The following is a 12,097-nucleotide window of genomic DNA, read 5'->3' on the forward strand; positions in this document are numbered from 1 at the left end:
AGCGGTATACGGTACTCCAGGAGAAAAACGAGAGCTTGTTGTTGGTAGACGATAAAGGAGCAACGTTGAAACGTCACGTAACTCAAACGAAAAAGGGCTATAAGTGGGCGGAAAATTCGAAGGCGCTAATCTATTCCGACAATAAGTTAGTGTCGGTTTCTGATGAGACGAAGTCAAAACGCACCCATCACTTTGTTAAATTTGGATTTGTTCTCTTTGTGTAGAAAGTGTGGTTTTATGTTACTATGTTTTAATTGCCGCAAGGTTCTACTGTATCGATTTTATTGGCTATTTTCGGCAAATTTGAGACTAAGAGAAACGAAAGCAATGAAATTGAAAGACGGATAGGTATTCTAGAGCGAATCGGTTATAAACTTAGAACGAAAAACTAGGACTAGGCAGGCTCATATGGACATGATCGAAAGGGAATGTGAGGAATTCTTTAGCTTCTGCTAAGTAGAAGTGTGCTTTTACCGAAAATTTTCGCCGTGGGGAAAAATTTTGATGTTTATCCAATTTTTCCTCCTTAGGGAGGAATATAGCATAGTATTGAGTCGCTGGTTTCCCAACGTGATTCAATAGTTTTTGAAGGAAGAGATTTGTGGTTTGTGGAATCCCTAATAACATTCGCCCTCAAGTGATCCCAACTATTTTTTATAATAAATACTATCATGTCGACTGCGACAAAATATTCTACACTGACGGATATATACTTGACGACCCACAGACCATTACTTCATCGCTTCGGACTGTCTCAGCTCCATTGAGGACCTCCCTGCCGATGCCTGGGAAACACTCCCATATTTGCTTGGAAAAATAAAGGAACATCTGAGTGCTGTCTCTGAAAAATCTTACCAGTTACCTTGGTTTGGCTCCCATTACACTGCTCTATCGAGGGCAATGAGAAGCCGCACTCTTTAGCCAAGGTGCATCAGAAGGTGAAATTTTGCTTCAATGAATTATTCAGTATGTCTCGTCAGAGGACGCTCGATAGTTGGCAAACCTCTTGGAGCAATGGGCATCTGGGACGGTGGCTCCATTCCATTATCCCGAAGGTATCGACGAAGGCTTGGTTTAAGGGCTTGGATACGAGCCGAGACCATTACTCGTTGTCCAACCCTTACTCGTTTGATGCACATCAACATCATTGATCTGCGAGGAAAGTTATCTATGTTGGAATATGAGATGCTCTAAACAAACCAATCAACGAAACAAACCAAAACACCCTGTATAATTGTAAAGAAAAATTGCACATTGTACAACATAAAGCTTGTTCAAAGCATGATCAAATTAAAATTTATTGCTCCGCAATATTAATTTATTGAAATGACAACTTTTTAAGAAAAAAACTTATTGACTATTTTTACTGCGTTCACAGAAAAAACGAAATCAATTACCTTTTCATGGAGACATCCAACTGGAAAAGTTCCTCGTCATTAAAGTCGCCGGCAAGAAAACGATCGAGCGAAAAGTTGATTTAAATTAGGCTGACCAGATCAAGGGAAAATGACCAAGGATAGTCGCAAGGAAACCGCCCCACCCTCTTGACCATATAAAGTTCAGCGGTGAAGTAAATACCAGCACACAACCCCATCAATGTTCATAATTATGCAGACGTGATTTAGAATTTAATATACAATCCGTCCGATTATCATACCAAAAATGTATGTCATAATCAGCATAAAAAATAATGAGATAACATTGAGAGATTGAAAAGAGATATCAAATGGTAAAATGGGAGATTCATGTGTATTAGGCATAGGCATTGTTCAAAATAAGGAAGATTTCCCATCCAACATGAAGTTGCAATAACATGATCACACTGTAGAATCATAGCAGTAACGAACAACAAGTTTGCCAGTGAGTTACTATATTGAAGCAAATATTGATGATGGAGCCGGAATTATGGAATAGTATTAACCTTAGTGAGTGACCCTGTATTGTGGCACAAAAGCTCCAATGCACCGTTCATTCGTGATATTGATTTCATTGGTGAATGGTTGTAATATAGAAAATGCTACAAACTATGACGTCATTTGATATCTCATGAATGTCCTACTTTTCATATCGTACACTTATCGTATATATAGTACGCGATTCGCGCATGCCCTTCTGTGGTTGTCTACTACTCCAAATATATACACCTGAAAACATGCGTGACATTGAATTGTAAGCGAACCATTTCATTATTGTTGTGCAATGTTACGAGTTTAAGACTTTCGGCGACTTGCTTTCATATTGAATTTAATTGTTTGACTCTTTTTAAATTTAATAAAATTTTATAGAGAACGGAAAAATAGAATGGAATAGGTTTTCAAGACACACAACAAATGAACACTATAGTGAAGTAAATTTTAGGTGAAAGCAATTTTTAATAGTAAGCACAATTGTCAAAAACTGCCAAATTTTTAAACTATTTTTGAGTTTTCATCAAAAAACATTTTTATTAATGCATAAAAACATGAATTTTACATCAATTCCCATTAAAATGCATCATAAATGTTCATATTGGTGGTCAAACATCCTCATCATCCTCCAAATTCTTAACGTTTATCCATTAAAGCTACAAGTCTATCCGAAGAATGCTTCTAATTCTTATTTCATTATTATTGTATGTATGTTGATATTTTGATTTTCTGTGTTTTTTCCTACTCAAACAAGAGTCTTCTGCCACAGAGCACCTGTTTATTTGAGCATTGAGCACGACGATCTCCCTCTTCTATTTATTCTCCCAAGTATATACAAATGCCTGTATGAATAAAAATCACCATCCGTTATATGCAACGGTTAGTCCCTTTCACTGCTGCGCAATGATCAGTCTGGGTCTATGTTTAACGTTATGAATTTTCCGAACCAAACGCAATAATATTGGGATGGTGACATATTACCACCAAGCCGGAATGTTCTCGCTTTATTTATTAATAAAAATTTTATTTAATATCGCCGTCACCGTGATCACGTGAATGAGCGAGGGAGGATTTGTTTATATGTACTAGGTATCATGAAAAGATTGCATCTTTCAACCTCCGCTCATCGGGATTCCGTTACAATCGGCGAAGGATCATCGGAGAACATAGCGGCATTTTTTCTCCCACCCACGAGAGAGAGAGCAAGCGATGACCGAAACGCATGCGCTTTCTGCACCCAGCCGGCCGGTGAACGCTGGCCAGGTGAACGCACTACGTTCGGGAGAGAATGAGTGTGTGAGAGCTCAGGTGGTCATCATCACATGCCGGCGAGAGAGAGCCAATGGTTGCGAGTAGTGAACCACCATCAGGCGTATGAACGACCTTGTTACGTCCTTCTCTTGACACTTGAACAGTGGCGTTGCTTCAGATGAAGAGGAAATTTCTTTGCTGAACGACGTTCAGAACGGTTGCGTCCGAGTTGTAGTAACTGCGGTGTTCTGGAGGATCGCTTGCCCTACTTTTATTTAGATGGGCCGAGCAAGTGGAACGCAGGAGTAGTTCCAGGTCCATATTTGATGTTATTCCTGCTGCTAGTGACAAGTGCTGAAGGAATTGCTTGCCATTTGGGGGAATTGAGAAGTGTTAAAAAGTGATACGTCGAGTGCCGAGGTGTTATCAATTATTGCGATCCCTTGATTGCCTAAGCAGAAGGAACAGTAGGACAGCTGCAGTGGAAGGACCAGAATTCGATTTTTTCCACTGGTCCCTTCAAGCCAAGTTATGAACTTACGTTTTTCTCTCAGTCCCACACAAATGCAGACTTTGTAGAGAAGAAAAAGGAATCAAAATAAATCGGGTTGAACATTTTCGGTGAGAGAGCCAAATAAAGTGGAGTGGTGTTTTCTGGAGTATGAACGAAGAATAATCAAGAAACGGTAGCCAAATTGTACAAATAAGAAAAAGGCATTGCATAAAACGAAAAAAATCGGAAGCGCTAAGACCCGTGCCTATTTAAACAAATACGCAAGCAAAAAGTGAGATATTCCATTAATATAAATAGAACCAAGCAGCGCCAAAGTTCAAAATTTTGAAAGCATTTAATCCAAATTGGCTCAAGTATAGCAAATTAAAAATTGGTTGCTTCTTCCTTAAAAATGAGATCTTTGTAGCTTTCGCACCGCGCAGAGGCCGAGCATCTTCCCATTGGCAGTCTCCAGCTAAAAGTCATCCCCAAACAGTCTTGAAGGATGATAATTTAATGAATCTGTTATCTAATTTAAACTCTTGTTATTTGTTATTATCGCTTCCAATGTTCTTTGTGTGAATTTGTGTCGATGTTGACCATGTCGATGCTTGGTGTGCTATTTCGTCCGTTCGGTTAAAGTGCGAAGACTAAAGTTCAACAACGACGACGACGACGAATACAAGGAAGATTCATTGATCCCAGCGAAAGCACCGCTGCTGCGCCAGCCAATTCAACGTAGAAACCCCGCCGAGCTTGTGGATTACCGTCACGGTCAAAACGCGGTCGCGTCTGCCGTTGCAGCCATCGGTCAGCTGTTTGGTGATTGTGTGAACAAAATTTTCATCACAGTGACTGCAATTCTTATCGGATTATTTATTGAGCTACGGTAAGTAACAACCTGCCGATGGAAGGGATCCTTTGTTTCCCGCCACCACCATCACCACCACCCTCCATGCAGCTCTGTGTTATTGAGTTTCGAAACTATAAATTCGATTCTTCGTTGCCTGCTGCCCGTAGCGTGTGAATTGTTTATAAAGTGCATCTTGACTTCAGATAATTCTTAATCTGTGATGACGCAATTGGAAGTAAACTTTATGAATGAACAATACTAAATATTTGCTGGAGCCTTATTTACTTAGACGCAGTTCTCAATTTCATGAACAATTGGTTATGCAAAAAGTGTCATTTTTTTACTTTACGAAAACAGGAACAAGAAACATAACAAATCAAGTGTTCGGTTATTGTACTCAGCTCTCTCCCGTACCGCCACGTTTTCTAATAGCGTTTTTGCGTGAACTCGAAACTGAGTCAGGTTCTAACCCCAACCGCTGTCAGTTCGTACATTTTGACAGCAGTTGGGGTTAGAAACTGACTCAGTTTCGCTTTAAGCAAAAACGGCATTAAGCGCGCATAGGTTTAGTTCATAGTTCTAATAGTGTTCGCAGCTATTATAGTTGTTAATATGAACTGTTTCACAGCCAGCGCGATTTTTGTTTCATTTTGTCCATTTACCTTCTAAAATTTCTATAGCGTAGATTTCCGAGTTTCGTTTATGTCTTCAGAAAGCACTTCTGGGCGGCAATGGAAATTCTAGGTTGCCTTTTTGGCGCGGATCTATGCGTTAGCTCAATGGGGCTGTGGGTATTTTATATAATTGCAAGATGTTAAAATGTCAGTGTCGCTATCGTTGATACCCGCGATCACATGTTCTTACCTTCTTGCACTTACGGGACACGAGTGCGAACCCGTCATTGCGTTAGTTTCCTCGCTCATGGCACTGGTTGATGATATTGAGGTGCTAGACGCAGTTTTTGCCATTGTTATTATTGCCTGAGCAGCAACCACAAATTTTGTAACAGTTTATGGTACACAAGCATAAAGTAGACTAAATTTTGTTACCGTTGGCTTCAGTTGTTGTAACTGACACTGGTCTCAAAACATTGATTGAACGACACCATTATTGGATCTTTTGTAGTTGGACTATACTCCACCTAAAAGCATCCGAATCTCGACATCTCATCTACTTTGGCAATCAAACTGACAACAGTAAGAGATGCTTTTACACTACTAACATCTTCTTTGGCCAGTTGTTGGCATCTGTCAGTCAAATTAAATTCGATTGTTGGACGGAAGTGGTGGTACAACCATCAAATCCGGACTTTATGCTAAAATTAAATGAATTATCTCCTTGATTTGTGAAATCAACCTTTCATAAAGTTCAGTTTTGTAAGCAAATATAATTTTTAATGCTTTATAACTTCATACTTTTCAGTGTTTTGTATTTTTAGAATGCATTCCTCCTAAATCTTCATCGCTTGTTCAAATTTATTTATTTTCACAATTTTTATCGTTTCGAATATTGATGTCATTTGCGCGCGCACTACACAGTTTTTCCAAAAACGTTGAAAGAAATTTTTAATTTGGCTACATGTACCATTGCTGCTCCATCAAATGAGTGTAGATATTTTTTGCTCGACATTCGAATGCTACGCTCATTAATTTTACCCTCCCTGAAAAAGGCAATATTGATCTGCTGCACAGCAAGTTCCCTTATCAATGCTCGCCCAATCTGTTCCTGCGGCGTATTTTAATATATCAAGAGTTCGCGAAATTGCAAAGAGATTTGGTCGAACTTTCTGTTTGTGTTTGTTTTCTGATAAGCCCGGCTCGACAAGGTGGCACGACGTAGGTAGCAAATGCCACTGCACCCGAAACAATCTGCTGGCTGACCTCGAGAATGTTTGCTGCAAATTTATTTCGTCAGTTAATTGATAGCCAGTGCAGTCGGGCATCACGCAGTGCGGAATGAAAGATGTTTTTGAGCTGAAGTTTGACGAACTGATTCGAAACAAAGCTGCAGTCATGTGGTATTATTGATAAAAAAATATCCAAATGTTCAGATCAGGAAATGAAAATTATTGTGGCATTTAACTAGACGGAAGATTAGATTCGGCTATTAATGATAGATTTATTAGACTATTCCAAACCAATTCAATTCAAAGTAGTGTTGCTATACACTGCCGCTCTACGCATAAATGTCCCATGTGCTATGGGATTTCCTATACACATGGGACAATTATGCGTAGAGAGGCAGTACAGTAGTCTGACAAGGAAGACGAAACATATATTGGAATTATGGAAAGATTCTTCCTAAAGAGTAAATTTTGATTAATCAAAGTTTGTGCATGAAAGATGCAATACCTAACTTATTTAAATGTATTAAGGTTTCGCGTTCGAAATAATCTCATTAGTAACTGATACCGTATTAGCAAACAGTTGGACCAAGAAGGAAGACGTTTTGTGTGATCGTCTGAAAAACTGGCTGACTCCAATTGGTGGCTTAAATTAGAAATTTTATGATCAATTATTTTTTTTGAGAGTTGTCCCTCTCGCAGGTTGATGGGATTGACGGTATTGTAAACATCATCAAGCCACAATATATTCAATAGAGTTATCTAAATATAAGGACCTTCGCTCTTTTTAGTTTTTATTTGCACCAAGTTCTACTACTAGAGGTTAATTAGTTCTCATGTTAATAATCCACCAAACATTATGACTACTGAGGATTTGATTTATATAAGAAGCCCGCTTCAAGATGTTGATTACAATACGCCTCGATAGTGGTGTGTCGAGGAGGCCGGGAGGGCTGATATGAGCCTTTTGTCTGTTCTATACCTTTCCTCTATTCACCAGCTCATAACCAACAATCAACCAGTAACAAATAGATAATTGAGAAAGGATGTGCTATGTGTGGTGATTGGCTATTCAAGTATTAGTAGTGTTTGAAGTACTAATGTATGTCTCATGTGATGATCATAATTTCAGCTGTATCTTGTACCTATCTAATCTATTACGTCTCTCATATATTGTCTTTTATTTCTTCTTTTCGAATCCTATACTGCCATTCTACACCCGCCTTCAGCTGAATCAACAACGATGGTGACAGTGAACGTCTTAACACTCACACATTCTCAAACGCGGTCTCAGCGGGAACCTACAAAAATGCCATCGTGCACGAGATTACGAATCGGTCACGTCCGAAAGTCTATCCTTGATCCTAGAAGCCTAGGTCCATGCCTTCAGCTGGACCAATTAAGAAAATACGCCCATACCTATTAGACAACACGTCTCATGGCGACATGACCGGGAACCCTATCGATATAAACGATCCCACTCTCTGCCAGAATTCAAACCGCGCACTGAAAATTTAATATCAGACTCACGGTTCGCGCAACCATTCAAGAACACACGTTACAAAATCACGTCAGCGCACAAACGTTAGAGCCCCTCGCGATTTTCCAAGCAACCTACGAACTCGCAAACATGATTACACCCCGGTGATAAGGTGAAAATCTCAGCACTCATAAACTTACCAACACGATCTCAAGTGTCAACCTACAAACTCCCGCGCTCGCGCCATCATGAATCGGGATCGTCCGGAAGTATCTATCCTCGGTACAAACAATCTAGGTCCTTGTTAATTATTAAAAAAATAATAAAATTGAAAAATAACTACCATATCCACTAGACAAAACGTTCCATGGCGACATGACCGGAAACTCTAGTGATATGGTGTAACTCTCTCCTTGTCAGAATGTGATCCGTACACCGAAAACTAAAGATCAGAATGACGGTCCGCGAATATATAAATCGCCGCAGGGTTTCAAAATCGAATTTATACACGCGAAGTCACATACACGCGAGCACACGCGACAAACACGTCAACATACGAACGCTTAAGCCCTTCGCGATCATCTACACACACCTATGCCCGCGATCGCGTAAACTTGATAACACTGCGGCAATTGTGTGAACGTTTTAGTACTTACGAAGTTACAAACGCGATCTCAAACGCCAACCCGCAAATGCGCGATCATGAATCGGTCACGTCCGGAAATCTTTAACCTTCATTCTAGCAATTTAGGTCCATACATTCAGTTGGACCAATCAAAAAAAAAATAAAGCTCATATCCACTAGACCACGCGTTCTACGACGACATGATTGGGAACTCTAATGATATGGAAGAACCCACTTCCTTCTGGAATCTGAACCGTACACAAAAAATTAAGTATTAGATTCACGGTCCGCGCGCGATCATTCTAGAACACACGCGAATATGCGAAAGGCACACGGTTATGAAATAGAATTTATGCACGCGAAGTTACACGTTAGCACACGCGACATACAAACGCACACGCGATCGAACACGTTAACGTACAAATATTCGAGCCCTTCGCGATGATACACGCGATTCCGAGTCCCTACGCCCGCACATGCCTGAACCGTACAAAGAATATCACATTCAGAATCACGGCCCGCTACAATTGGCCTATTGCAGTGTTTTATTGGGCGACATTGCCTGTCTCGTCTGCAAATTGTAGTATGTGATTCTGACGGGGAGCCCTTCCGAGAACCTAGCTCTACAGCTCCAGTAGGACAACTCTCGAAAAAAAAAAAAAAAAAAAATTATTTTTTTTGAGAGTTGTCCTACTGGAGCTGTAGAGCTAGGTTCTCGGAAGGGCTCCCCGTCAGAATCACATACTACAATTTCCAGACGAGACAGGCTATGTCGCCCACTAAAACACTGCTTTAGGCCAATTGTAGCGGGCCGTGATTCTGAAGGTGATATTCATTCTACTGTTCAGGTAGGTGCGGGCGTAGGGACTCGCGATCGCGTGTATCATCGCGAAAAGCTCGAGCATTTGTACGTTAACGTGTTCGATCGCGTGTGCCTTTGTATGTCGCGTGTGCTAACGTGTATGTAACTTCGTGTGCATAAATTCTATATAAATGCCGTTTGCTTTCGCATATTCGCGAGTATTCTAGAATGATCGCGCGCGGACCGTGAATCTGATACTTAATTTTTCGTGCGCGGTTCAGATTCTAGAAAAAAGTGGGTTCTTACATATCACTAGAGTTCTCAGTCATGTCGCCAAGGAACGTGTTATCTTGTGGATATGAGCTTTATTTTTCGATTGGTATAACTGAATGCGTGGACGAAGTTACTAGAATGGAGGATAAAGATTTCCAGACGTGATCGATTCATGATCGCGCGCGTTTGCGGGTTCGCGTTTGAGACAGCATTTGTAACTTCGTAAGTACTAAAACGTTCACGTTTTTACCGGATTGTTGCGATCACGAATGTAGGTGTGCGTAGATGATCGCGAAGAGCTGAAGTATCGTTTGTTGACGTGTTTGTCGCGTGTGCTCGTGTGTATGTGCCACGCGGACCGTCATTCTGATATTTAGTTTTCGGTGTACGGATCACATTCTGACAGGAAGTGAGTTACTCCATATCACTAGATTTCCCGGTCATGTCGCCATGGAACGTGTTGTCCAGTGTATATGAGAGCTTTCTTTTTAATTGATTCAATTGAAGGCATGGACCTAGACTTTTGGAATCGAGGATAGAGATTTCCGGATATGAACGATTCATGATCGCGCGAGTGCGGGGGACTGTAGGTTCACGTTTGAGACTGCGTTTAAGTGATTACAAGTGCTGAGACGTTCATATTATCACCGGGATGTTATAATGTCTAGAAGAGCGCGGGTATAGGTTGCGTGGATGGTCGCGAAGGGCTCAAGCATTTTTATATTTGTTTGTCGCGTGTATGTGACTTTGTGTGTATACATTCGATTTTTATGTAGTTTAGTGGATATGAGCATTATATTTTTCATTGGTCCACCTGAAGGCATTGGACTTATACTACTAGGGCCGAGAATAGGGGATTCCGGACGAAACCGATTCATGATCGCGCGAACATGGGCATTTGGAGGTTCACTCTCGAGACCGGGATTGTTAATTTATGATTGCTAAACCATTCACTTGGTCACCGGGGTGTTATACTTTTTACGAGATCGTGGGTGTGTTCGTACGTGGATGATCGCGAAGGACTCGAGCGTTTGTATGTGGACGTTTTTGTCGCGTGCGCTAGTATGTATGTAACTTCGCGTGGACACATTATTTTTATAAGCGTGTGGCCATTCGCATGTTTGTGTATTCTTCAATGATCGCGCGTGGACGTCTAGTCTAAAAAATTGCCCAAAATTGACTCCCCCCTCCCCCTTTGTAACAAATTGTCACAAATTTTTCCATCCCCCCCTCCCCTGTTACGTAACAAATTCCAAGAAAAATTTTTTTTTCTTCGATGAAAACATGTTACGTAACGATCTAGTTAACACCCCCTCCCCCCTATGTCACAACTTGTCGTACCCCCTCCCCCCTAAAAGCGTTACGTAATTTATGAATGGTCCCTTATTTGAAAATCACAACTGCAAGTTTTAGATAATGTAACCAATTTCGGGATCTTTGATCTTTCTGGAATCAATTACTTCTTAGGATCTTTGATCTTTCTGGAATCAATTATTTCTTAGAGTTGATAGCTTTATATCTTCGGTTTCTCGCATATGCCAGCTGTCGAGTTTATTCAGCATAGTTCAGTTCTCACATTCAGTTTCTAGCAACAGTGACCTTAGGTATAACAATGCTTCGCTCACCGATCCTGAGTCGGTATTCGTTCATTTGTATTTAAAGAATTATGGACAATCCTAATAAATACTTGGCTAATGAAACAAACTAGATCCATGGATTTCATTAGTTCTCATCAGCTTGAAATGAGCCCCTTTTCTTGCGGGACATCACGCTTGATTAAGGGTTTGCTCAGGAACATAAATTGTGTCTCCATTTTTTTTAAGCTGGCGTCAATCCAGCGCTAGCTTAGCCGCGTCACTAAGTTAATGTCGGATTCTGATGAGACGAAGTCGAAACGCAAATTCCATAACTAAGTTATAAGTTTTGTGCTCTTCACGGGCAACGATGGTTTTGAAGAAAAGTTTTTACCTCAATTGTTCTCCACTAAGGAGAAATATAGCATAGTAAATTCTTTTTGTTGATTTTTTTTTTAAATTTCATTGTTAAAAAAGTTACTGGATACGATGAGATCCGTCCAATTACCCTCCGCCGGTGGCCTAATATATACATTTAGGCGACAGTCTGAAGCTCAAAGATCATTTTGCACGAGTTTCAAAACTCAGTACATTGTTTGACTTCCGGACAATTAAATCAAACACTTATGAATGAAGCCAAAAGCACCACAAAAAAATTAACGACCATTGTGTTTGCCGCGTGCCTACCAGCAGAAAAGGCCGACATTCGCATGCAATGTAGAAAATGCGAATCAAAAGATAAAATGCTGCCCATACTGAAAGCAAGAACACGAAGGAATCAACAGTATATTATCGCCACGGAATTTTCCACCACCTTTATTTGCGCATTTTATCATCTGTTTCGTTGGCGAGATTCGCACCATCCGACATTAGATATTTTTGACAGATCACGTTCGCAAAATTCGCTGAATGAAAAAAATAAATAAAAATAGACGCCTTCTCCCAGCGGCGTGCTTGATGTTGTTTAGTAGGTTAGCTCGTGCATTTTTTTTTCGA

At 40.4% G+C, this 12,097-nt stretch overlaps 1 protein-coding gene across 4 annotated transcripts in view; it reads left to right on the plus strand.

Moving 5' to 3' along the window:
* Window positions 1–3,311: 3,311 nt before the first annotated feature.
* Window positions 3,312–12,097, plus strand: part of LOC131693652 (glycogen-binding subunit 76A) — a 64,100-nt gene continuing 55,314 nt past the window's right edge. Inside the window, exons 1-2 of one of the 4 annotated variants that reach the window (XM_058981656.1) lie at window positions 3,313–3,943; window positions 4,294–4,540. In XM_058981656.1, the coding sequence (XP_058837639.1) occupies window position 3,943; window positions 4,294–4,540 (248 nt within the window). In that variant the 5' untranslated portion in view covers window positions 3,313–3,942. Of the gene's footprint in view, window positions 4,541–12,097 lie in introns of all 4 variants that reach the window. The other 3 variants (XM_058981658.1, XM_058981660.1, XM_058981657.1) reach the window with 3 other exon arrangements.

This window comes from Topomyia yanbarensis, chromosome 3 (assembly GCF_030247195.1).
Source record: "Topomyia yanbarensis strain Yona2022 chromosome 3, ASM3024719v1, whole genome shotgun sequence".
In the NCBI taxonomy this organism is placed as follows: domain Eukaryota; kingdom Metazoa; phylum Arthropoda; class Insecta; order Diptera; family Culicidae; genus Topomyia; species Topomyia yanbarensis.